Below are 24,490 nucleotides of genomic sequence, written 5' to 3'. Positions count from 1 at the left end.
AAGTGTCATAAATATGTAATTATTGCTTTTCAAATAAGCTCATGGATGGTCTCAGGCTCTTTGGATCACTGAAACGAATCTCAAACACTTGTGATAATTAGTTTGCCAGGTGAGCCAATTAACGGAAAAATAAGAAACAATGACATTCCACATCATTAAGCAGGCTGCAGGCCACATGATTCAAGCAGAATGGGAAAAAAAAGGATCTGTTGCTGCTAAAAAGCATCAAATTGTGCAATGCCTTGGAAAAAGTATGAATATATAAGATATTTCACAAAAACTTAACCATGATCATCATTCGGTTAAGACACGTGTGGCTGTTACAGAGCACACACGGATTCGTGCAGATAAAGGCATAACGAGAAAGGTTTCTGACAAATTCACTGGATCAGTAGAGCAGCTGCTAAAATACCATTACAAAGCAGCAAACAGGTATTTGAAACGGCTGGTCTCTGAACAACAATATGTAGGATCCTCCACAGTCTTGCAGCTGTGCATAAAACATTAGACTCGAACAAAGAAGACCCAGGAAAACATACTCAGAAGGGAGGTAAGAACATTTCTAAAACAATCCACAGCGAGGAGATTGGAACAAAACAAAATCCTCTAAACTGCATGCTCGCAAACGCCAGAAGCCTGACAAACAAGATGGAAGAACTAGAAGCAGAAATATCTACAGGTAACTTTGACATAGTGGGAATAACCGAGACATGGTTAGATGAAAGCTATGACTGGGCAGTTAACTTACAGGGTTAGTGTCTGTTTAGAAAGGATCGTAAAAATCGGAGAGGAGGAGGGGTTTGTCTCTATGTAAAGTCTTGTCTAAAGTCCACTTTAATTAAGGGAGGATATTAGCGAAGGGAATGAGGATGTCGAGTCCATATGGGTCGAAATTCATGGAGGGAAAAATGGTAACAAAATCCTCATTGGGGTCTGTTACAAACCCCCAAATATAACAGAAATCATGGAAAGTCTACTTCTAAAGCAGATAGATGAAGCTGCAACCCATAATGAGGTCCTGCTTATGGGGGACTTTAACTACCCGGATATTAACTGGGAAACAGAAACCTGTGAAACCCATAAAGGCAACAGGTTTCTGCTAATATCCAAGAAAAATTATCTTTCACAATTGGTGCAGAATCCAACCAGAGGAGCAGCACTTTTAGACCTAATACTATCTAATAGACCTGACAGAATAACAAATCTGCAGGTGGTCGGGCATCTAGGAAATAGCGACCACAATATTGTACAGTTTCATCTGTCTTTCACTAGGGGGACTTGTCAGGGAGTCACAAAAACACTGAACTTTAGGAAGGCAAAGTTTGACAAAATTAGAGATGCCCTTAATCTGGTATACTGGGACAATATCCTCAGAAATAAGAATACAGATAATAAATGGAAAATGTTTAAGAACATCCTAAATAGGCACTGTAAGCGGTTTATACCTTGTGGGAATAAAAGGACTAGAAATAGGAAAAACCCAATGTGGCTAAACAAAGAAGTAAGACAGGCAATTAACAGTAAAAAGAAAGCATTTGCACTACTAAAGCAGGATGGCACCATTGAAGCTCTAAAAAACTATAGGGAGAAAAATACTTTATCTAAAAAACTAACTAACGCTGCCAAAAAGGAAAAAGAGAAGCACATTGCTAAGGAGAGTAAAACTAATCCCAAACTGTTCTTCAACTATATCAATAGTAAAAGAATAAAAACTGAAAATGTAGGCCCCTTAAAAAATAGTGAGGAAAGAATGGTTGTAGATGACGAGGAAAAGGCTAACATATTAAACACCTTCTTCTCCACGGTATTCACGGTGGAAAATGAAATGCTAGGTGAAATCCCAAGAAACAATGAAAACCCTATATTAAGGGTCACCAATCTAACCCAGGAAGAGGTGCGAAACCGGCTAAATAAGATTAAAATAGATAAATCTCCGGGTCCGGATGGCATACACCCACGAGTACTAAGAGAACTAAGTAATGTAATAGATAAACCATTATTTCTTATTTTTAGGGACTCTATAGCGACGGGGTCTGTTCCGCAGGACTGGCGCATAGCAAATGTGGTGCCAATATTCAAAAAGGGCTCTAAAAGTGAACCTGGAAATTATAGGCCAGTAAGTCTAACCTCTACTGTTAGTAAAATATTTGAAGGGTTTCTGAAGGATGTTATTCTGGATTATCTCAATGAGAATAACTGTTTAACTCCATATCAGCATGGGTTTATGAGAAATCGCTCCTGTCAAACCAATCTAATCAGTTTTTATGAAGAGGTAAGCTATAGGCTAGACCACGGTGAGTCATTGGACGTGGTATATCTCGATTTTTCCAAAGCGTTTGATACCGTGCCGCACAGGAGGTTGGTACACAAAATGAGAATGCTTGGTCTGGGGGAAAATGTGTGTAAATGGGTTAGTAACTGGCTTAGTGATAGAAAGCAGAGGGTGGTTATAAATGGTATAGTCTCTAACTGGGTCAATGTGACCAGTGGGGTACCGCAGGGGTCGGTATTGGGACCTGTTCTCTTCAACATATTCATTAATGATCTGGTAGAAGGTTTACACAGTAAAATATTGATATTTGCAGATGATACAAAACTATGTAAAGCAGTTAATACAAGAGAAGATAGTATTCTGCTACAGATGGATCTGGATAAGTTGGAAACTTGGGCTGAAAGGTGGCAGATGAGGTTTAACAATGATAAATGTAAGGTTATACACATGGGAAGAAGGAATCAATATCACCATTACACACTGAACGGGAAACCACTGGGTAAATCTTACAGGGAGAAGGACTTGGGGATCCTAGTTAATGATAAACTTACCTGGAGCAGCCAGTGCCAGGCAGCAGCTGCCAAGGCAAACAGGATAGAGGTCTGGATACACATGATGAGAGCATTATACTGCCTCTGTACAAATCCCTAGTTAGACCGCACATGGAGTACTGTGTCCAGTTTTGGGCACCGGTGCTCAGGAAGGATATAATGGAACTAGAGAGAGTACAAAGGAGGGCAACAAAATTAATAAAGGGGATGGGAGAACTACAATACCCAGATAGATTAGCGAAATTAGGATTATTTAGTCTAGAAAAAAGACGACTGAGGGGCGATCTAATAACCATGTATAAGTATATAAGGGGACAATACAAATATCTCGCTGAGGATCTGTTTATACCAAGGAAGGTGACGGGCACAAGGGGGCATTCTTTGCGTCTGGAGGAGAGAAGGTTTTTCCACCAACATAGAAGAGGATTCTTTACTGTTAGGGCAGTGAGAATCTGGAATTGCTTGCCTGAGGAGGTGGTGATGGCAAACTCAGTCAAGGGGTTCAAGAGAGGCCTGGATGTCTTCCTGGAGCAGAACAATATTGTATCATACAATTAGGTTCTGTAGAAGGACGTAGATCTGGGGATTTATTATGATGGAATATGGGCTGAACTGGATGGACAAATGTCTTTTTTCGGCCTTACTTACTAACTATGTTACTATTTGGCCACCACAAAACAGTGCTCACAACTTGAAACAGTTACAGTGGGCCCAGACAAACATGAAGACTAATTTTAAAAAACAGTCTTGTTTACTGGTGAGTGCCGTGCAACCCTGGATGGTCCAGATGGATGTTGTAGTGGACAGTTAGTGGATCACCATGATCAGCAAGTAGAGGACAGTCATTTTTTGGCCACAACCATGGGGAGAGCCAGTAGGCTAAAGGTGTGAAATGGATCTTCATGCTTCAGCTGCTATGAGCATAAAAGGAGAGAAACTAATTGTGTGGCCTCCATCCTCCCCTCAATCCTATTGAGAACCTTAAGGCTGTGTGCACACGATGCGGAATTAGTGCGGATCCGCAGCGGATTTTTCTGCACATAAACGCTGCAGTTCGGCAAAGTGATTTACAGTACAATGTAAATCAATGGCTAAAAAAAAAAAAAATGCTGTGCTAATGGTGCGGAAAAATCTGCATGAAAAACGCTGCGGATCAAAAGAAGTAGCATGCTACTTTTGTGCGGAACTGCAGCGTTTCTGACCCCTTCCATGATAGAAATCCGCAGGGGTAAAAAATTCAGAAAATCCGCATCAATTCCGCAACAAAAATGCACAAAATCTGCATAAAATCCTCGGCAAATCTGCACCTGCATTTTCTGCCAGGAGATGCAAAAAAAAAAAAAAAAAAAATCAAGCAGACTATCCAAAAACTCAAGTTCAGTGGATGCAGGAATTATGACGATATCAAAGAGGGGTACTACGATAACATAATTTGGCCTGTTAAGATGTATTTGATTGAAAAATCTTTCGATTTCAGTAAATGTGACCTCTTAGCCCTTTTTCCGACGTTGGGCATAATATTACGCCCACGTCGGACTCCCTGCCTTTGATGTGGGCTCCAGCTGTGAGCCCACATCTTTCCCATCACGTCAGCTGTTTTGAAAGCCAGAATTATGGGGGTTTTTTGTTGCCGCGACACTGCATTAAAATGCAATAACGGATCGTATCTGCACCAAAATGGTATCATTAAAAATGTGAGCTTGGCGCGCAAGACACAAGCCCTCACCCAACCAGAGATCACAAAAAAATGGAGATGCTACAGGTATAGGAAAATGGCACAATTTTTTTTTTTTTTTTTAAACAGAGTTTGGTATTTCTTTTGTCTCACCACTTAGATAAAAAAAAAAAAGAACCTAGACATGTTTGGTGTCTATGAATTCGTAATGACCTGTAGAATCATAATTGCAGGACAGTTAACATTTAGTGAACACAGTAGAAAAGCAAAACAAAAACAACTGTGGGATTGCACTTTTTTTCGCAATTTGATCAATTTCATCTTGGAATATTTTTCCCTGTTTTCCAGGACACGATATGTTAAAACCAATGGCGTCGTTCAAAAGTACAACTCGTCCTGCAAAAACCAAACCCTCACACGGCCATATTGACGGAAAAATAAAAAAAGTTATGGCTCTGGGAAGAAAGAGGGTAAAACACAAAAACGCAAAACCAAAAATACCTCTGGTCGTGAATTGGTTAATGCACAAAATTCAACAAAATGATTAGTCTCAGTTCTTTATTACCTATAAAATGTTTGAAAACAATTGTGCATAAAAATTTGGAACAGAGCATTGAGTTATTTTAGCTTTAAAGAAATCCTGTTATCATTGGGAGGTTTGTCCAATAAAATGTGATTACTTCCCAAATCAGGGATCTACTGTGGACGAGAAATAGTCTCCCTTTTTGGAAACCTAGCTAGTGATGAGCGAGTGTACTCGTTACGCGAGATTTCCCGAGCACGCTCGGGGGTCCTCAGAGTATTTGTTAGTGCTCGGAGATTTAGTTTTCATCGCCGCAGCTGAATGATTTACAGCTACTAGCCAGCATAAGTACATGTGGGGATTCCCTAGCTACCAGGCAACCCCCACATGTACTTATGCTGGCTAGCAGCTGTACCATGAGCGTATACAAGGATCATTTCATCACACCTTTTCAGCCCTCACTGTAATATCCCATAAAAACCACAGCAGACATCATATGTACAAATGTGATAGCAGGAGTTAAGACCACCCTTTGCAAATTAGTAAAAGACTGATAACCGTAAACCAGAGAAAGATGACGGCACAGAACAGCTGCTGTTCTCGCCTGTACGGCAGAAGTCTGAAAAACAGAAAATGAGAATGTTTGTTCCTTGGAGCAAAACATAGAAAGAAGGAAAATAAGAGCAAAAGAGTTTAGGGGAAAATAGAAAGGTAGTTTGGTATAAAGATGGCAATGGGCCAAATAGTTCAAATGCTTGAGCCATGGCATATGTTATTGAGACACCACATGCAAGTCCTGTAATTTAAGCAAGTCAAAATGTAGAAACAACGCTCCCTTTTAGTTAACCATGTCTGAAATGCTCGGCAGCAGGAAACAGCAGATCTGTTACAGTCACTTCCAACACTACACAAAGGTGATTAATCAGGAGCCGAGCCATCCAGGAAGACCACCTCTAGTTCTCTAGTGGTAATAGGATCACTAGTGCCAGGACGTCCTTCAAAACGGCAAATACTGCACCCACCGTGCCAATTCTATGGGAACCTGTCACAATGAAAATGCAGTAGATTCTGCAGGCGTCATGTTATAGAGCAGGAAGGTAGATATATTGTTTTGTGGGGAAAGATTCAGCATAACTTCTAATTTATTGTCCTAAATCTTGGTTCCTTGAGTTTCCTGTAGGAGACAAGTCACTGGTAGAGATGAGCAAATTTCTTCGGCTCCCCACTTATTCAGCAAGCTATAGCACTTGCCGAATAAGCTGCAGAGGGAACCCGGATACCTGGAGCGCCGATCAGCTGCATGTCTCGCCGGCCGTGTCCCTGTCACAGCACGTGCATGGAGAGCCTGTGTGTTGGGCCCGATCATTTTATGGATCTATAGATGTTTTTGTACACCAAAATCTGGGATTCAAGATCCACAACTGCTAGATGTATCTAATTTAATTATATGCACTTTTTAGTGTGATGTTAGTGGAAATTCTCAATTAATTTAATACATTATTGTTAATCTTTTTCTCAACAGTATGTTTAGGATTCGTTAGTGTGGAATTACTGATCTGATATCCCCTCCTTTAAATTGATTTTGCGCTGCTATAACTCTCAATCCTATAGATTCATTCTTATATCTGCTTCACTATGTGGCCATGGACCACCACTCGCTGCCTGTTAGGACAGATACAACTCCTTGCTATTTATACCATATAACCAGCTGCCTCCCCATTAAGTTTCACCATTAGTGGCATCTTCAGGGGGAACGAGGCTGCAATCAATTTCGCTTCTCTCGAAAATCAATTTGTTCTGCAAAAACATTTAACTTTTCTTCCCATTTTAAAATAGATATATCTCCATCTCTCATCATGGACCAAAGTGGTCTTCCACAAAGTCGGACTGTGAGCAGAAAGAATTCGCACGGCTTTGATTTTTTAAAATTTCATCACATTTACTAAAAATTTTGAGTCCTTCAAAAAGATCACTTAAGTTGTAGAACGTTTCATTACAGTACCAATCCAAAAAGAGAACGCCCTCCATGCCAACATTTCCAGAATCCTTTACAATCCCACACAGGTCCCTAGCAACTTTACTTGTGGCGATTCGCTAGACCATTAAACTATTTTATTGCAGCCTGATAAAAGCGTTGTTGCCCAGCATTTTATACTCTCAGCATGTCAGGTCTTTCTTATGCAGAACAAAGTTAAAGATAAAAAACATTAAACATTAGAAACCAGTTCAGCAACATGACTGTGACAAAGAAGAGAATCCTGTGGCCTTTCATGTATTTCAGCACTGTACTTATACCGTGAATAGATGACTTGTGTATAAGCCGGGAGGATTCCTGCTCATTCTATTCTGAGATGGAAGGAGGAACTCCAGAGCAGATGAACTTGGTTCCTTCAAGCCCTACGACGTGCGCCCACAATACACATCTGCACTACTCAGTCTCCTTTTAGTCTGTGCGCCACGAGGGTGTGATCTGCAAATCTTTCCTGATTAAAAGGCAGGAGATCAGCACTTCAGAAGTAAAGTATTTATTAAAAAAGGTTAACCAGACCACCTTAATAGGAGTTGTCATCTTTGGATCAACATGAGGGAGGTGGCGCCCAGTAGACCGGTTCTGCCCGGGACTATGCATATTGCGTACTTGATCGTCAGTCCCAGGGGAAAACTGACAAATTCTTGCAGCACACAGTACATGTGCGGGCGGATTCACAAATCTGCAGTCACAAAGTCACTCTAGACTTCTCGTTTTAGACCAGACAACCCCTTCCGGTTCAGTCACGGGGGCGGTGATGGTCCAGTCACTACTCTGTGTATAGAGTGGCGGCTGTATCCGCACTTCCTGCCCTGACAGACACTTGCTTTGCATTAGGGTCAGCTGTCTGTCAGGGCCAGGGGAGCGGTAATAGCTGCCGATATACAGACCGGTGATTGAACTGGCGCGCCCTTGTGACTGAAACCAGAACGCTGCGGGGAGAGTAAAGTTCATTTTCTCCCAGCAGCGTATGGCCAAGTGTGGACGACAAGTGGGTTAATAACACTACTAAAAGGGAACCTGTCGCCAGAAAAAGAAACGCTGTTAAGGCAGAAAGACACACAAACAACAACTGAAGTTATCTGCAGTAAAGGCCTGGCAGACATCACAAAGCAGGAAACCCAGCACTTGATGATGTCCATGTCTTCCAGACTTCAGGAAGTCATTGCCTCCAAAGGATTCTCTACAACTTATTAAAAATGGACATTTTATGGTAAAGTTAATTTGTCCAATTACTTTTGAACCCCAAAAATTAGGAGGCTTTGAAGGCAAATGGTTGCAATTCCTAAATGTTTCACAGGATATTTCTGTTGAACCCCTTAAATTAAACCTGAAAGTCTGCACTTCAGTTGCCACTCAGTTGTTTCATTTTAAATTAAAAATAGTGGTATGTAATGCCCAAATCACAAAGACTCGGCCACTGTCCAAATATTTCTGGACCTGAAGGGTACATATATTTTTCTATTTTTATGTTTGGGTTTTTGTTTTTTTCTTTTTTAGCAATAAATGATCAGTTGCCTTATTAGATACTCATACAAATATACCAATCTGCACCTAACCATTTTATTATTTAGTCTACGTTCCGTAGAAGTTTGTTTTTGTTTTTACGCTGCATATTTAAAAAGAAAAAAAAATGCAAGCATCCTACCTTACTTAATTGGTGCAGAAATGCTGCAACATCAAAAAATCCCCAAAATACTTATTGTGACAAAGGACTGGGATCAGGGCAGTGTAACGATCCAGAGAAGTTTTCTTAGAGAATTTCCCACAGTCTGAGATGGTGATCATATTGACCGTGGTCTCACTTTCTATTGCTACATGGGCGGTAATACGCGGTAGAAATAAAGAGCTGCTGGTTCCAGCTGTACTATATGTAAAAGGAAGCGGTAACAATACTGCAGTCAGAGGATTGTGGCACCTACACTGATGTCCTTGTGAAGCTCCGGTTGACACAATGAAAACAACTATTTGCACCTTTCTACATTACTGATCATTTCCATGCAAATTTCCTTAGATTCTATGCAGAAAAAAAGAAAATGCAGAATCCCCACATAAATACTGTAATGTGAATGTGGAGACTGGAGAAGTTATTGTTTAACAGAACGTGGGATAAGGAAGCTCGCCAGATCCATGAAAGTAGTGGTTAGAAAAAGTGCTCTCTCGACCCCCACCATAAACATGCCCAATAGTGCCGTAGGTCCGCCATACACATTAGATGGTGGTCGGCTGGCAGTCCCCATGGCCGGCTCTCCCATACACAGGAGAATCAAGGTTCAGCGCTCCTGTGTTCTCCATGAGACAGCCGCTACTCGACAGTCTCCTCTCCAAGAGACAATATCATCAGCCAAAAATCGGACATGCTGTACCGATATTTGCCCCCACAATAAATCAGGTCTCCTGTACACAGAACATGCGTATAACAGACGACAGTCTAACATGCTTTGGATTCTTGCGTCACGTGAACAATGTAGTGATCAGACAAAACAAAGCTTATTTGTCATCTGATCACATCTTTTGTTGGCCTAAAAATCAGCTCATCGTATTAAGGATTGCTTACACCTATGTGGTTTGCAACGCCCCACGTAGAAAGGCCTCAAATAAGCATCGATTCGAGTTTAATCCAGGGCTGTGGAGTCGGTAAGCCAAACCTCCGACTCCAGCTCCTCAAATTCCATGACACCGACTCCACCAAAATGGGCTCCGACTCTGGTTTTATCATAGGTTTGCCCTTACTCTCGTCTTTTGACATCTGACCTTAATAATGCCATGTTGAGCAGGTTTTCGGTAAATTTTTATTTAGAAGTGAATATGCTAAGGACTGGCCTGATTCTTCTGCAACATTCAGCCTTGGAGGAGGAAGCGCTGCAGGTTCTCTCTCTAGATTTGCCACAAAAATAAAAAGTACCAAACCTTATCCACAATTCAGAAAATGATCTTAGGGTAAGCGGACACAAACATTAAACTTGCTTTGTGAAATGGTCAAAGGTTGTGTGTTCAAGTGGGAAGCCAAAATCCACAATCAATCCTTAATTATTGCAGATATTTCTGAGGATTACCTACTATTTTTCTTCTCTCAAAATGCTAAAGTCCGGAAAGTAAAAACAACCGTTTTTGGCATAAAGTGAGCCTTAGAAAATTGGAATTTGTGCAAACTGGACAAAATGTTTTACTTCTTATAAAGTGCTTGCCAAAAGCTGAAAAACTACAGTTGGTTCACCAGCAGAGGTGTGAACCATAGACAGATTTATTTGGTCTGAAGCCTTAAAAAGGAGGTTCACATTCTAGCACAAACCTACGACTGCTCAATGGAAGGGTAGAGTTCAATTTTTAACTTTAAATTATGTAAAGACCAAATCCAAATTATCGAGTGGTCTACGTCTTATGCAGATTACTCCAACGATTTGCTGTTTTCTATTAAAAAAAAAAAAAATGCTCAACTTGGTGCAGAATTTCCACTGTGTATTGCCAGAGGCTTCAGTACAAAAATTTAACGAGGGTGATGACTAATCGTTCTTGAAGTCGAACAAAAGTGAATGAGAACCAAAATGTCCAACTTCACCGAAATAAAGACTGGCACAGAGTCACACATTTACAACGTTGGCAATATGAGGTTAATGTAATAGGGCCAGCACAGGGTCTGCCAGCATTATAATATAGCTGATACTTCAGTATAATCGAGGATCAGAATTACAACCTTGGTTGTTTAACCCCTCACATGCTACTCTCAAATGCGGAATGTCGATAGGCTGCTAGTTGTACGCGCCAGACATCTTGTTATTTTTGCATGTACTCCTGGGAATGAAATGTTTCAGTAGCTGCCTGTTGATACAACAGTAATGTACTTCTTGTAGGGAGAAAAAATGAAAATGCTTGTGGAAAGCTCGATCTTCCGAGACCCTCAGGGGAAAAGGTGAGTATGACAGAAGAGAACACAAGCAGCCAGGATCATGGCATATAAAGGCAGAAACGGAGAAAGACGCCATCATAGGAGTAAGGAGGATAGTGAAGAATCTACCATTCTGATTGGATAGTAATAGTAAACAAAAGAAGAAGAGCCAAGCTGTGAGCGCCACCTACTGTCCGCAGGTGACCGTGGCGTCTGCTCCAGCTTTATAATAGAGGCATTAGGCATGACTGTAATCCTGTCCTGAGATGACAATAGGATGGCTGCAGACCTCACCCACAACGTACGCCTCAGTGCAAAAGCTGGTATATGTCATAATATCTGCCATGTGTATAACCGCGCCCATCAACAAAGGAAAGGCGACAATACTCATCTGTCATCAATGCTAAATCCCGAACAAACGTCAGAGGCGTCCTGGAAAACCTCTTCCCCACTTACATGAACTGACAATACGAGAGGCAGCCGCAGTAATGGGAGGAGGTGGAATATATATTTCCTAGTCTGCATCTTCCTGTAAAGATATTTTTAGTGCTACTGGCTTTCTGTCCTTGTCAGTAAAGTGGATATGCTGTGCAATATCTTGATAATGTACCTGAGGGTATAAGTTAAATCGCATCCGAAAAGCAACAACGCATGTGGGTGCGTATATAATAAAGTATATAATAAAATATATATATATATATATATATATATATATATATATATATATATATATATATATATATATATATATATATATATATATATATATATATATATATATATATACATATATATATATATATATACACATACACACACACATACATATACACACACACACATATACACACACATACATATATATGTATGTGTATATAGATACATACATACACATATATATGTATGTATGTATGTATGTATGTATGTATGTATGTATGTACGTACGTACGTACATACATACATACATACATACATATCTATCCATCCTGGCAATAGCCATAACCACTCAAGCACCAAGGTTACGGGGCCTCGGGGGTACAACATTTGCGCCCACCTGTTATGGAGCCAGGATGTGGGGTGGAGAGCTAGGAGGGTGGCATTAGCCATGCTGTTGAAGAGTCTGAGCCCGCCGATGCTAGGGAAACTCGACCAATGAGCTGTGGCTTGTAGCAGAGAGGCCTGACATACTGAGCCACGTGGTGACAGACATCTCCACCAGGGATCAGTTTCCTCAGCGTTCAGAGATGAGTACTTTAGAACTTAAAAAGTGTTGAAGGAAACAAGAAAAGAGTAGTCCAATCCAGCTCAACTTGTAATCACGGTAAATTGCAGACATTTTGATTCCCCACATTGCTACCACTTGAAAAACATTTCAATTCCTGGAAATCCCCACTGAAGTTTTCGCACTGATCCTACTAACCCGGACACTCCGCACTTTACTGGTCCACAACACTTCATCACGCCACGTGTCATTTAAGACACACTGGTAAAACCGTGCATTATATAGCCAAGCCAGCAATTTACATTGAAGCACTGCCACATGTTCAGCTCTACTTGTACAAAGATCAAAATTAAGCAGTAACTCCAATCTAGAACGAAGCCAGTATCTTATACCATATCCCAGCCAGTAATCTGACAAAGTACAGTTACCAATAACCCCAAAATACACAATTCACATATAAAAAGGGAAAATCTAAAGTGATTCAATGTTGTGTATATTATCTAAATTGCATTGCAAGTAGGGATACCAGTGAGGAGGTCTTCCTTCATAAGATGACAAGTATGCTTAAACTATGGTGGAACGGAAGATCTGAGGTTATAAGGGGCTGTTCTCATAAGGGGGGTGGGGTGAAATTTTATCAAGACTGGCAATGCTCCATGTTTTCATGTATAGTTTTGGACTGCTGCCCCCAGTAGCCTCAGCAATCACAAATCACTGGTATCACCCCGATGGCAGCCATGTCCTCAGCAGTGCTGCCCATGACCACTAAGGCCACCGATTGTTTACAAGTGGTTGCAGCAAAGACTGGAAGGACAGTCAGACCAAGGGATAAGAAGGAAAAAATGGTTTAGTATTTATTTCTCTCCAAATATTTATCATTTTGATGATAAATATCTGATTGTTGGGGCCCTACTAATCACTAGAATGGGTGGTCCCGCTTCCCTGGTCAAGAGTAGAGTTGAGCAAATTTGTTCGGATTCAGTTCCGAATACGATCGGCAGCGAATACTGGTTTTGTTGTAATATTCCTTGAACACAGCCGAACATCATTAGTCAATGGGAGTAGAAAAATACCGAATATGTTCGGATCAGAACATCAAACATACATTTGGTAAGAATAGGGTCCAAATATAATAATCTTTATTTTTATATAGCGCTAGCATATTCCGCAGCGCTTTACAGTTTTGCACACATTATCATTACTGTCCCCAATGGGGCTCAAAATCTAAATTCCCCAACAGTATGTCTTTGGAATGTGGGAGGAAAGGAGAGAACCCGGAGGAAACCCACGCAAACACGGGGAGAACATACAAACTCCTTGCAGATGTTGTCCTTGGTGAGATTTGAACCCAGGACCCCAGTGTTGCAAGGCTGCAGTGCTAACTACTGAGCCACGGTGCCGAATATGACATGAAGATTTGGCACATTCAGATTCGGCGACCAATTGCGAACAAATTCGCTCAACTCTAGTCAGGAGTGAATGAAACACTTTTTAGAAATGACTGCTACTTATCGATTGACTGACAGTGACAGCCAACTGCCGTATTCTGCGGTCTCAACCAGTTCCATAGACCAAGAATGAGGATGCGGCGCGCTGAGTAAGTAACGCCATGTCATACAATGCCAGGAAGTAATGAGGGCTCAGCTTCCCATTTGATTAATCAGTGGAGGTCCCAACATTGAGGCACGCAGAGATCAGACATTTCTTACCCATCATTTGTGAGAAAATCCTCTAAAAGGGGTTGTCTGGTCTAAAATGAAGAATTTGCAGACTTCAAAATCTCCCCCCAGCGCACGCACAGTGTGCTAAGAGGATTTGATAGTTTCTGAACCGGGAACGGTAGTGATAGATGTGATATGCATACTCCCGGGGTAGAGCCTGTCTAGTGGGCGCAGCCTCGCTCTATACAAGTGTATGGAGAGGGGGACGAGGCCATGTAGTGGGCGCAGCCTCGCTCTATACAAGTGTATGGAGAGGGGGACAATGCCATATAGTGGGCACAGCCTCGCTCTATACAAAAGTGTATGGAGAGGGGGACGAGGCCATCTAGTGGGCGCAGCCTGGCTCTATACAAGTGTATGGAGAGGGGGACGAGGCCATCTAGTGGGCGCAGCCTGGCTCTATACAAGTGTATGGAAAGAGGGGTGAGGCCATCTAGTGGGCACAGCCTTGCTCTATACAAGTGTATGGAAAGGGGGACGAGGCCATCTAGTGGGCACAGCCTCGCTCTATACAAGTGTATGGAGAGGGGGACAATGCCATCTAGTGGGCACAGCCTCGCTCTATACAAGTGTATGGAGAGGGGGACAATGCCATATAGTGGGCACAGCCTCGATCTATACAAGTGTATGGAGAGGGGGGCAAGGCCATCTAGTGGGCTGCATACATGTGTATGGAGCAAGGCCACCCCTACTAGACAGGCTCTGCCCGGGGAGTATGCATATTGCATACATCACCGCCTTTCACAGCTCAGAAACTAGCAAATCCTCGCAGTGCATGTACTAGGGGGGGGGGGGGAGAATTCATAAAAGTCTGCAGTCATTTTTATTTTAAACCAGAAATCACCTTTAATGATGAATATATTTCATTTTATTAACATTTTATTCACAGACCATATTAAACACAAAATAGGTGCAGCGGATGTGAGTGGCAATGTTGGATCCCTTTATTTCCGGCTGACCGATGATGCCGACTGTCACTGTCAAACGTAACATTACAACTGTCATTTTCTATACGATCCTGAAACAGTGAATTTTCTAGAAATCCTGCAGCGAACAAATGGGTTCCTGTGCTCCTCATCAGTTGCAGTTTTCACTGATTGCCTGCATTTCGCCCTGTGCGGCTGGTAGGTCAACACTGCAGCAGTCACCTGACGGTCCCTACCGGATGCTCACGGCTGGAGAAAGGCGGGTAACAGTACAGAGTGGAGGAGCGGTCCGGACAGGCAGCCAGGCACAGCCTGCTTCTTGCCATGCACCTTCCTAGGCCCTTCAGGATTAACTGTTATAGTAAGAGAACCCCCTCTAATGCGCCCCTCTTGGCCAAGCAGCAGGACTCGGCAATGTTAGCAGACATTTTCTGCATTTATTGATCCTTTAATTCTTCCAGTGTAATTACAGAAAAATCAAGAAAAAAAAGTAATGACTGCACCTACTACTGTTTCTAGTGGATACAAAATAGATTTGGTTTTAAAGTAGCAAAATGGAGTCATAATTACACCCAGCACTTTAAAAAAAAAAAAAAAAAAAAAAATCTTTTTTAGACTTTTTCCTCCCTCCAAACAGCAGCAGGTAAGGGTTTTTTTCTTTCAAAAACTTTTCTGATGTTTTCTGGATTAGAATATCTGCAACCTGTTGTCTCCGGCAATCAGACTCTTCATCCCCATTGGACAGCACAGCAGGATAGGAAAGCAACACACCACAGCCAAAGAAACAGGCAAGAGACTACCAATAATTCAATCCATTAGTTGGATTTTAAAGGGGTTTTCCAGTGAAAACAGGTTATGTTCTCACACACAGCCCAACCATAATCAGACACATGCAACAATCTCAGTTCTTAAAGCCTTGACAGTGGTATCCATGGCGACGTGTAGAACACAGAAACCATAGCTACCGTGCTCCAGGGAACAGCACAATAACGCACACTGCCTGCACCGCCTTTGTGAGGACGCACACAATACACTGCTTTATCGTTTGCTAAATGCCACTTTTCACCTTGAACAAAAGTGCAGAATCTCGGAAAATCAACGACGACTTACCAACAGACCCCAACTGCTTGTAGAATCGGTATTCCAAGTGCAGCTGTGGCGCCCGAGATTTCATGGGTTCCTGGTGAGGAATAAACAGACTAAAGATTAAAAACGGAGACTCGGGCCACATTAAAGGACTCTACTAGTAGCACATGCCCCTTTACCCAACAATGCCAGTGGCGAAAAGAAAGCTCTACGGCGCCACCAACAGTACAGTCACGTGGCAGGTTTGTAGGAGAAAGCGGTGGACACTCCCCTACATGTGAATATGGTGGTTACTCTTATATGCACGCTTCTGCCACGTGGGATTATACCGAGGGTACCACGTAACCAACCGTATGCACCACCGCTTCACAGGGCAAAATTCAGACATCCGAGGCCAAAGACCGGGGTCCCACAAGGCACATGGCGTGCTCAGGCATCGGATATAACTTTATATCGGCCAAAACTGCTGACGGGTTCACTTTCATTACAAGTGTGCTGGTTAAAATGCATCTACTAAGTGCCAACCCTGTTTAAAAGGTTTGCCACATTTTGGGCAGCCCATGTACCAGAGGACACAAATGTACAAGCTACGAGGGGGCGCAGATGCATGTCATTATGTTGCTAACGTAAATAATAGTAAAAAAAAACTATGACCCTTTTCATTTTAAAGTGTAATGGGCAACACAAAGAAGGATAACATTTTTGTACAACTACAGTTTGAAAAGAAAAAAAAAAAAAAAAATTCAGACTTTTTAATGCCACACATGTAACATACAAATATTAATCGTACACATTGGCATCACAGGATAATGCAAGTATATGATATAAAAGATTAATTAAAAACTTACCAGTTTAATTGCCACATACTCATTTGTGTACAGATTTTTCCCTTGAAGAGAAGAACAGAAAACAAGAATGTCAGAGGTTGCCAGGACTAGGTTTATAGCAAAGCATTGAGAAACAAGTGAGCAATGAGCCAGAATCCAAAGTCCACATACATCAATCAGGCCCCAACCAATGCCTTTTATTTAAGAGGTTTGCCAAGAACTGACAATGGCAAAGTAAAAAACAGTCTGCCTTTATCGGTCAGCCACCGCTTAAGTGAATGGCGATTGTTACAAAACCCATTCACTATATAATAAAGTTACGGATTTCCCTCATTCGGAGACTTTCAGCTGTAAGGAGTCTGCAGTGATGGAAGATGGAACTGCACATGGCCAAGCCAACAACCCACATATATAACTGTGTACTTATTTATTTTCCTCTAGTTGTGTCTAAAGGCAGATTCACACATTCAGACTGTGTGGTATGAACCGGCCTTGTGTCTCCTGAGCTGGCTAGGAAGCCTCGGACATATAGGATGCTGACAGTTAAGATCACAAGGCCTGCAGCCAGTCGGAGCACCAAAATTCACACCATTCTCAATTACCCTGTGGGCTTCCATCTAATTGCCCAAAAAAGAGGATTCAGATGTGCCCATGACATCACCATCCTGTCTAGCTAAAAATACAACTAATTGTATAGAGGCAAACAGCACTCGTCAGGAGGGAGCAAGTGCCATAAGCAGCACTCGTCAGGAGGGAGCAAGGGCCATAAACAGCACTCGTCAGGAGGGAGCAAGGGCCATAAACAGCACTCGTCAGGAGGGAGCAAGGGCCATAAACAGCACTCGTCAGGGGGGAGCAAGGGCCATAAACAGCACTCGTCAGGGGGGAGCAAGGGCCATAAACAGCACTCGTCAGGAGGGAGCAAGGGCCATAAACAGCACTCGTCAGGAGGGAGCAAGGGCCATAAACAGCACTCGTCAGGGGGGAGCAAGGGCCATAAACAGCACTCGTCAGGGGGGAGCAAGGGCCATAAACAGCACTCGTCTGGAGGCCGCAAGGGCCATAAACAGCACTCGTCAGGAGGGAGCAAGGGCCATAAACAGCACTCGTCAGGAGGGAGCAAGGGCCATAAACAGCACTCGTCAGGAGGGAGCAAGGGCCATAAACAGCACTCGTCAGGAGGGAGCAAGGGCCATAAACAGCACTCGTCAGGAGGGAGCAAGGGCCATAAACAGCCCTCGTCAGTAGGGAGCAAGGGCCATAAACAGCACTCGTCAGGGGGGAGCAAGGGCCATAAACAGCACTCGTCAGGAGGGAGCAAGGGCCATAAACAGCACTCGTCAGGAGGGAGCAAGGGCCATAAACCAAAGAATCCAACATGGCTGAATATAACTATCAGTGGACAGTGCCCAAGTGGGTGGTCATCTGAAAACAGCAAAGCCATTTATGTCGCCTAATACATAATCGTTACATTTCAATCTGGTATAGGTCTTTAGCATGCAATTACAATGGCAAAAAAAACCTGAAATGCAAAAAAATAAATGACAAAACAGTCAAACACTGCATGTTTTACACTCACTTTGCTTACTTGAAGTTCAGTGAGAAGGTAGAAGGGAGCTCCCAGGACAGCCAGTTATGAATCCCAGAAAGCAACTAGGCAGCTTTTGCCTTACTCTAGAACCATTTGCTGTCACCCACTTTTTTTATATATAAAGTGGTTGTCTCATCAGAAATCTTTTTTTTCCCCCCCGCTCTCTTCATATCAATTGCTCCACACCCCTCAAGCAAACAATTTTGCTAGAGGAAACCTTGGGCGAGAAATTCCAAATACAAAGCCAGAACGTGCCTGCCAAAAATGAGTCGCTCTTAGGCTGGTTTCACATTTGCGGTTGTGTCTTCAGCGTTTCGGACGCATACATCCGCATGTGTCTTGATTTCCTATCTATAACATTGTAGACGCAGGTGCGTGTGTTTTTTCGCGGTGTGCGGCGGGGAGCAGCTAACACACCTCGTTGGAATTTTTGAGGCGGCAAGTTTCCGTCAAAAATGCGCAGCCATGCGGATGAGTGCGTAAAAAAAATGCATTACTGTCTATGGGAACACATGCGTATGCGTGTCTTTGCGTACACATCTGCTCGATGCGCTGGCGTACTTCGGACTGCGCATGTCCAGGAACTGATTTAGACACGCCCACTGAGACACATCAAACACATGGAGGAACGCATGCAAATGCTGCATTAACACTTGTGACAACCTGAACATCATTATCCAAACAGCAGTGGACACATCCAAGTACTCAACATCCATTTACTCCTGGTGAACAGGTGATGTGTCCATGTAGACGTACACAGACACGTACACACTCCGCACATCCTGAACTTTTATTTGTAGGTGTTCTGTGTCTCATCAGGTGATTTGTTACACACTTTCAGGTTTCGATACAAAATTGCAAAGAAGGATAACATGACATGCAGAACTTTACAGGCATTGGCAGAGTGTCCGGTATCTACAGGGTGGGCCATGTATATGGATACACCCAAGTAACATGGGAATGGTTGGTGATACCAACTTCCTGTTTGTGGCACATTAGTATATGGGAGGGGGAAAACTTTAAGATGGGTGGTGACCATGGTGGCCATTTTGAAGTTGGCCACTTTATTTTTTCTAATGGGAAGAGGGTCATGTGACACAACAAACTTATTGAGAATTTCACAAGAAAACAATGGTGTGCTTGGTTTTAACATAACTTTAGTCTTTCATGAGTTATTTACAAGTTTCTCTTTGTTTACAGCCATTGACATGTCGCAGAGGTTAGCATGTGAGGAGCAGATAGAAATTGTGTTGGTGTCTGGTGAACGCAGTACCCGGGTCATTGCAGCAGATTTCAATACAAGACACCCTACGCAAGAAAACGGTCACCATTACCATGTTATTTAGGTGTATCCATATAAATGGCCCACCCAAAAAAGTTTGCCTCATCACTGAACATAATGTTCTGTGTAAACTGAGGGTCCTGTTCCAATTTTTGTTTTGCCCATTCTGCAAATTCAGTGCGCCGATCTGGGTCATCCTCATTGAGATGCTGCAGCAGTTGGATTTTGTAAGGGTACCATTTGTGAGTAGCTAATATCCCCCAAAGGGATGTTCGACTGATGCCAGATCGCCGCGTTAAATTTGCAGAATGGGCAAAACAAAAATTGGAACAGGACCCTCAGTTTACACAGATCATTATGTTCAGTGATGAGGCAAACTTTTTTGGGTGGGCCATTTATATGGATACACCTATGTAACATGGGAATGGTGACAGTTTCCTCGCGTAGGGTGTCTTGCATTGAAATCTGCTGCAATGACCCGGGTACTGCGTTCACCAGACATCAACACAATTTCTATCCGCTCCTTACGTGTTAACCTCTTTTTTTTTTTCAGCTTTTTTTTTTTTGTTTTTTTTTTTCACTACCCATTCATTGCAATGGGTGAAAGACACGGAAATAAGTGTCATGCTCCATTGTGCAAAAAAAAAAAAGACATGGAAAGCGCAAAACCCTGATGACAAAAAACACACAAAAAAAAACAAAGCTGTGTGCATGAGATTTCTGAAATATCAGACTTTGCTGGTACGGTAAAACACAAAAGAAAATTTGCATAAAAATACCATTAAAAACAAGCTGCAAAAACTGTTAGTGTGAACTTAGCCTAAGGGTATGTACGCAAATTGAGCATTTGCTTGCAGAGATTTCTGCAAGGTTCCTGCATCTGTTGATAGCAAAAACACGCGTTTTGACATGCATTTTAGTGTGGTTTTGTACAGCAATAAAGGTTTTTTTTATTAGCTAAATAAAGATCTAAAAATAAAAAAAAATATAAAAAATGTTTTATGATGTAATTTCTTGGTTCAACACCTGCTTTTTCATACTGATGCAGTGGCATCAGGGAAATAGGATTAGGGCTAGGTGCTGACACCAAGGCCTAGGTTTAGTAATGAAGAGGTGTCAGCCTGACACCCTCATTATTAAATCGGTAAGTAAGAGTAAGAGTTAAACACACACACACACACACACACACACACACACACAGTCACCAGCCTATGTAGCAGCGTTAACAGAATGAACCTTCATAGGCTGTAACCGAAGAGCAACTGGCAGAAATCAGCCTGCACCACGATAACTACATTTTTTTAAAAAAAATTGCGTGGGAGCCAATATCCATAAAGGTTCCCAGGCTATTAATATCCGCTCACAGGTGTTTGCTTAGCCTTTATTTGAAGGTTCTCTTTTTGAAATAATTACGCAGACTTATTAAATCTAAAGTTAAACCATACTGATGTCATTGGTCAATCCACTGAAGCCATGGTCTCCTGTAACTGAATTCAAATAATAAACAATATTCCTCACCTATCCGCAGATAAAATAATTCATAATGTCCCACAACTATCTTGATGTGACTGCGCTCAAGGACAGCCGGCTACAGACTGACACCGGAGGTAATCACTCCTGCAGTGTGTAGCGCTGAGCTGCCATGAGAGTGGTCCCACGAGTTCATCAGCTGATGGGCCCTGGTGATCTCGCTTGTCAGTATGAAGCCGGCAGCCAGTTAGAACAGTCACATCTCCCGATGTGACTAGTCTACAAGTGAGATGGCCATGGGACACTCTGGATTACGTGGACTATGGCAGACAAGAAAATATATGGTTGTTTATTAATTTGATTGTTTAGAGCAGACAAGGGCATCAGGGATTTGGTGAGTATGTTTTTTTTATATACATATTTTTATTTGAATATGTATTTATTCAATTTTTTTTTTTTTTTTTTTAAACTTTGAGCACAGGAGCCGGCTGTCAAGAGACTTTCTTCCATCAGCGGCGACTGCCATCACTTATCAGTGACAGCAGACATAGCCTGATGGAAATAGTAGTCTCATCAGCCGACACCTGCAGTAACCTGCGAGCCTCAGTCACAGCTGCGGGGTCATGCCCACATCTGACAGCGTGACCCCACAGTGATTTGACGGGGGTAAAGTTACCACCAGTCAGAAATGTCGGTGTTTCTCACGCTGTCACAGATTGGGAAACACCATAGGAAGTCTGTAAAAACGCTGCAAATATTTTTGCACCTGCGTTTTTGCTGCGGATTTGACTGACTCAATTGAGGTTAGTGGGTGAAAAAGGCTAAAAATCAAAGCAAATAATTGACAAGCTGCAAAAAAAAAAAAAAAAAAAAAAAAACCACGCACTGCAAATACTCAATAGAAAATTACTGATCATGCGCACAGCACTTCGGGATTCTCATTAATTAGCTTGCGTAAGGATTCCCTAGTGTTTGTAATTCATTTTCGCAAGGGGGGGGGGGTAATGCTGCAAAAATCGCAACAAAAACGCACCATGGGCGCACAGCCTTAAAACAGGTGGGCGTTGCGAGGAACATCGGTAAATGCCTGGGCTGGATCCGGGGGGCGAGTTATATAACTTATTTTAATTCTTTTTTTTAACAGGTATATGGTGCCCACATTGCTATATACTACGTGGGCTGCGCTATATACTACGTGGGCTGTGCTATATTTCTCTGCTGTATCTGTGCATCATGAATCGTGGTATGTGTTAAAGAGGGGGGCCCACTGAGACTCTTTCGCCCGAGGCCCTCAAAAACCTGGAGCCGGCCCTGGCTTCCCTGATTGTTCGCGGCCAGGCGTGATCATTTAGCGACAGGCGCAGTCCACCCACGAATTAGCGCAGAATTTGAACCACGCTTCGCTAATTGGTTGCGGCAGGCCGAATCCTGTGTATAAATTGCATTATTCTGAAAACTTCATAAATAAACTACATACATATTCTAGAATACCCGATGCATTAGAATCGGGCCACCATCTAGTTAATGATAAAGATGGTAACAGCCAGCCTGAAGTCTTGTGTGTATAGGTGGTTTAAGGCTTTGGAATAAGAGCAGTAAGCCGCGCTCAGGCAGTCCAGGGCACGTATCACTTGGGCACTAACTCATCTGTATGACCACAGGTAGCGGCAGTCATTCCTTAGGGTGCTGCAAGGAAATAGGTAGGGGCTGCTCTTAATGTCAATGAGGAAGGGACGCACTGAGTCCTGTTGGGTCCGGGGATTTATCTGGATCCCTCCCAACATCTGTTAGATTGTGAAGAAAGCCGAGGATGATAATTGCAGTAATATCAATAATTACAGAGAATTCAGCTTCCAGTTTGATGACCTTGTGCTTTCATGAAGTGAACGGTTTGCAAGCCTCTAATAGCCTTCAGTCTTAAATATTTTATATGTGCTATCCGCTATCTATCCGGAGACACAGTCAGGAACACACAGATCCTTCTGCAGAAATAACACACGGACCCCAAGCAGAATTATTCACAGCAGCTAATTGAGTCACCAAAGTCACCCAGCTACAGAAAGTTCCATTAGTGGACAATTATTTCAATCAGCCCAAGCTGAGAAAAATACCAGTATTGTCCTGGGAATGCTGAAAAATCCTGGACCGATTCCAGAGAGCAGCTACATACGCAAACAGTCATGAGTGATGGAAGGATTCTCCCAGACAGTTACTACACACTGGGAGGCAAGCAGCGGATGGCGAGAGTGGAGAAAGTAACGCGGCACAGTAGATCAGACAATGCCCTTTGACCCATAAAGATCAGGATTATACAGATTTTGATTGATTACCAACTATAATGTTTTCTGTGGGGCTATTTTGGGAGAGAGGATGCTGATGTGATTTTTTTTGTGTCAGTATACAGCAGGGGTGGGGAAGCTTTTTTTCTGGAAGGGCCATTTGGATACTTCTACCATCCTTCGGGGGCCGTACAAACTCCGCCCACAAAGTGCACCCTGACTGGCACGGGTGTCAGGACGTAATCTTTCATTGCATGCCCTTCATGTGTGTGCTAACAGCAGGAAGAAATTAATGAGCTGGTTGTAATCAAAATACACCTCCCTGCACAAGAATGTGGTCCCCGAGAATATGTTCGGGGGGGGGGGGGACCTGATAAATGGTCATAGAGGGATGTAAATGGACCCAGGGCCTGAGGTCCTCCACCCCCGGTATAGAGGATGGTGCACAAACGTAAAGCTGACTTCTGAACATCGCCACATGTGCAACAATTTCATTCGTATAATATATATTATGTTATAATATATATTATAATATATATATATATATATATATATATATATATATATATATATATATATATATATATATATATATATATATATATATATATATATAATCTTTATTGGCAGGTCCAAATAAACATTAGTTATGCCAAAGCACGTGTACAGTAGGGAATAGGGAGTAGGGACTGTGGGGATAATGGGTGGGGACGATGGATGGGGTACAGGGAGGGGGCTAAGGAAGTCCATGGCATATAATGGATGTCTTTCTCGCAGTCTATGGCACGCGCTCACATACTGCGCTGCTATCTCCGCTGCGCTCTCTTCTTCCCCCAGCAGGATATATGTTTTCTCTTCCTCCTTCATGGAGCTGAAATCCGGGAAGAGATCTTCTCTGGGCTTGTAGCTCTGTCTGTGCCGGCCGACCTCGATGGCCAGATTGTGGGCACTGAGTCTATACCGGCTCAGGATCTGGCGGTCTCTAGGATCCGAGAGTTTCTCCAGATATGGAGCCAGTCTGTAGTCTCTCTGTAGACTCTGGTAAACGGTCAGTTTCTGTGAGCTGCTGATCTCATTCCTCCAGACACCGACATACTTCCTGTCCCTCTTCCACCATCTTCCTGATTGTGACTTTTGTCAGGTTGTTTTG

At 42.6% G+C, this 24,490-nt stretch overlaps 1 protein-coding gene across 6 annotated transcripts in view; it reads right to left on the bottom strand.

Annotated features, from left to right (window-relative positions):
* The window catches only part of CSNK1G3 (casein kinase 1 gamma 3), a 150,210-nt gene that overhangs the window by 62,509 nt on the left and 63,211 nt on the right, over positions 1-24,490 (bottom strand). For all 6 annotated transcript variants that reach the window (XM_077291070.1, XM_077291097.1, XM_077291107.1 and 3 more), the window contains 2 exons: positions 16,740-16,780; positions 15,916-15,985 (listed from right to left, as the gene is read on the bottom strand). In XM_077291070.1, the coding sequence (XP_077147185.1) occupies positions 15,916-15,985; positions 16,740-16,780 (111 nt within the window). The remainder of the gene's footprint in view (positions 1-15,915; positions 15,986-16,739; positions 16,781-24,490) is intronic.

Source organism: Ranitomeya variabilis, chromosome 1, assembly GCF_051348905.1.
Source record: "Ranitomeya variabilis isolate aRanVar5 chromosome 1, aRanVar5.hap1, whole genome shotgun sequence".
NCBI classification, from domain to species: Eukaryota; Metazoa; Chordata; class Amphibia; order Anura; family Dendrobatidae; genus Ranitomeya; species Ranitomeya variabilis.
Note: the sequence above shows the minus strand (reverse complement) of the source record. Positions and strands in the feature narration are given on the sequence as shown.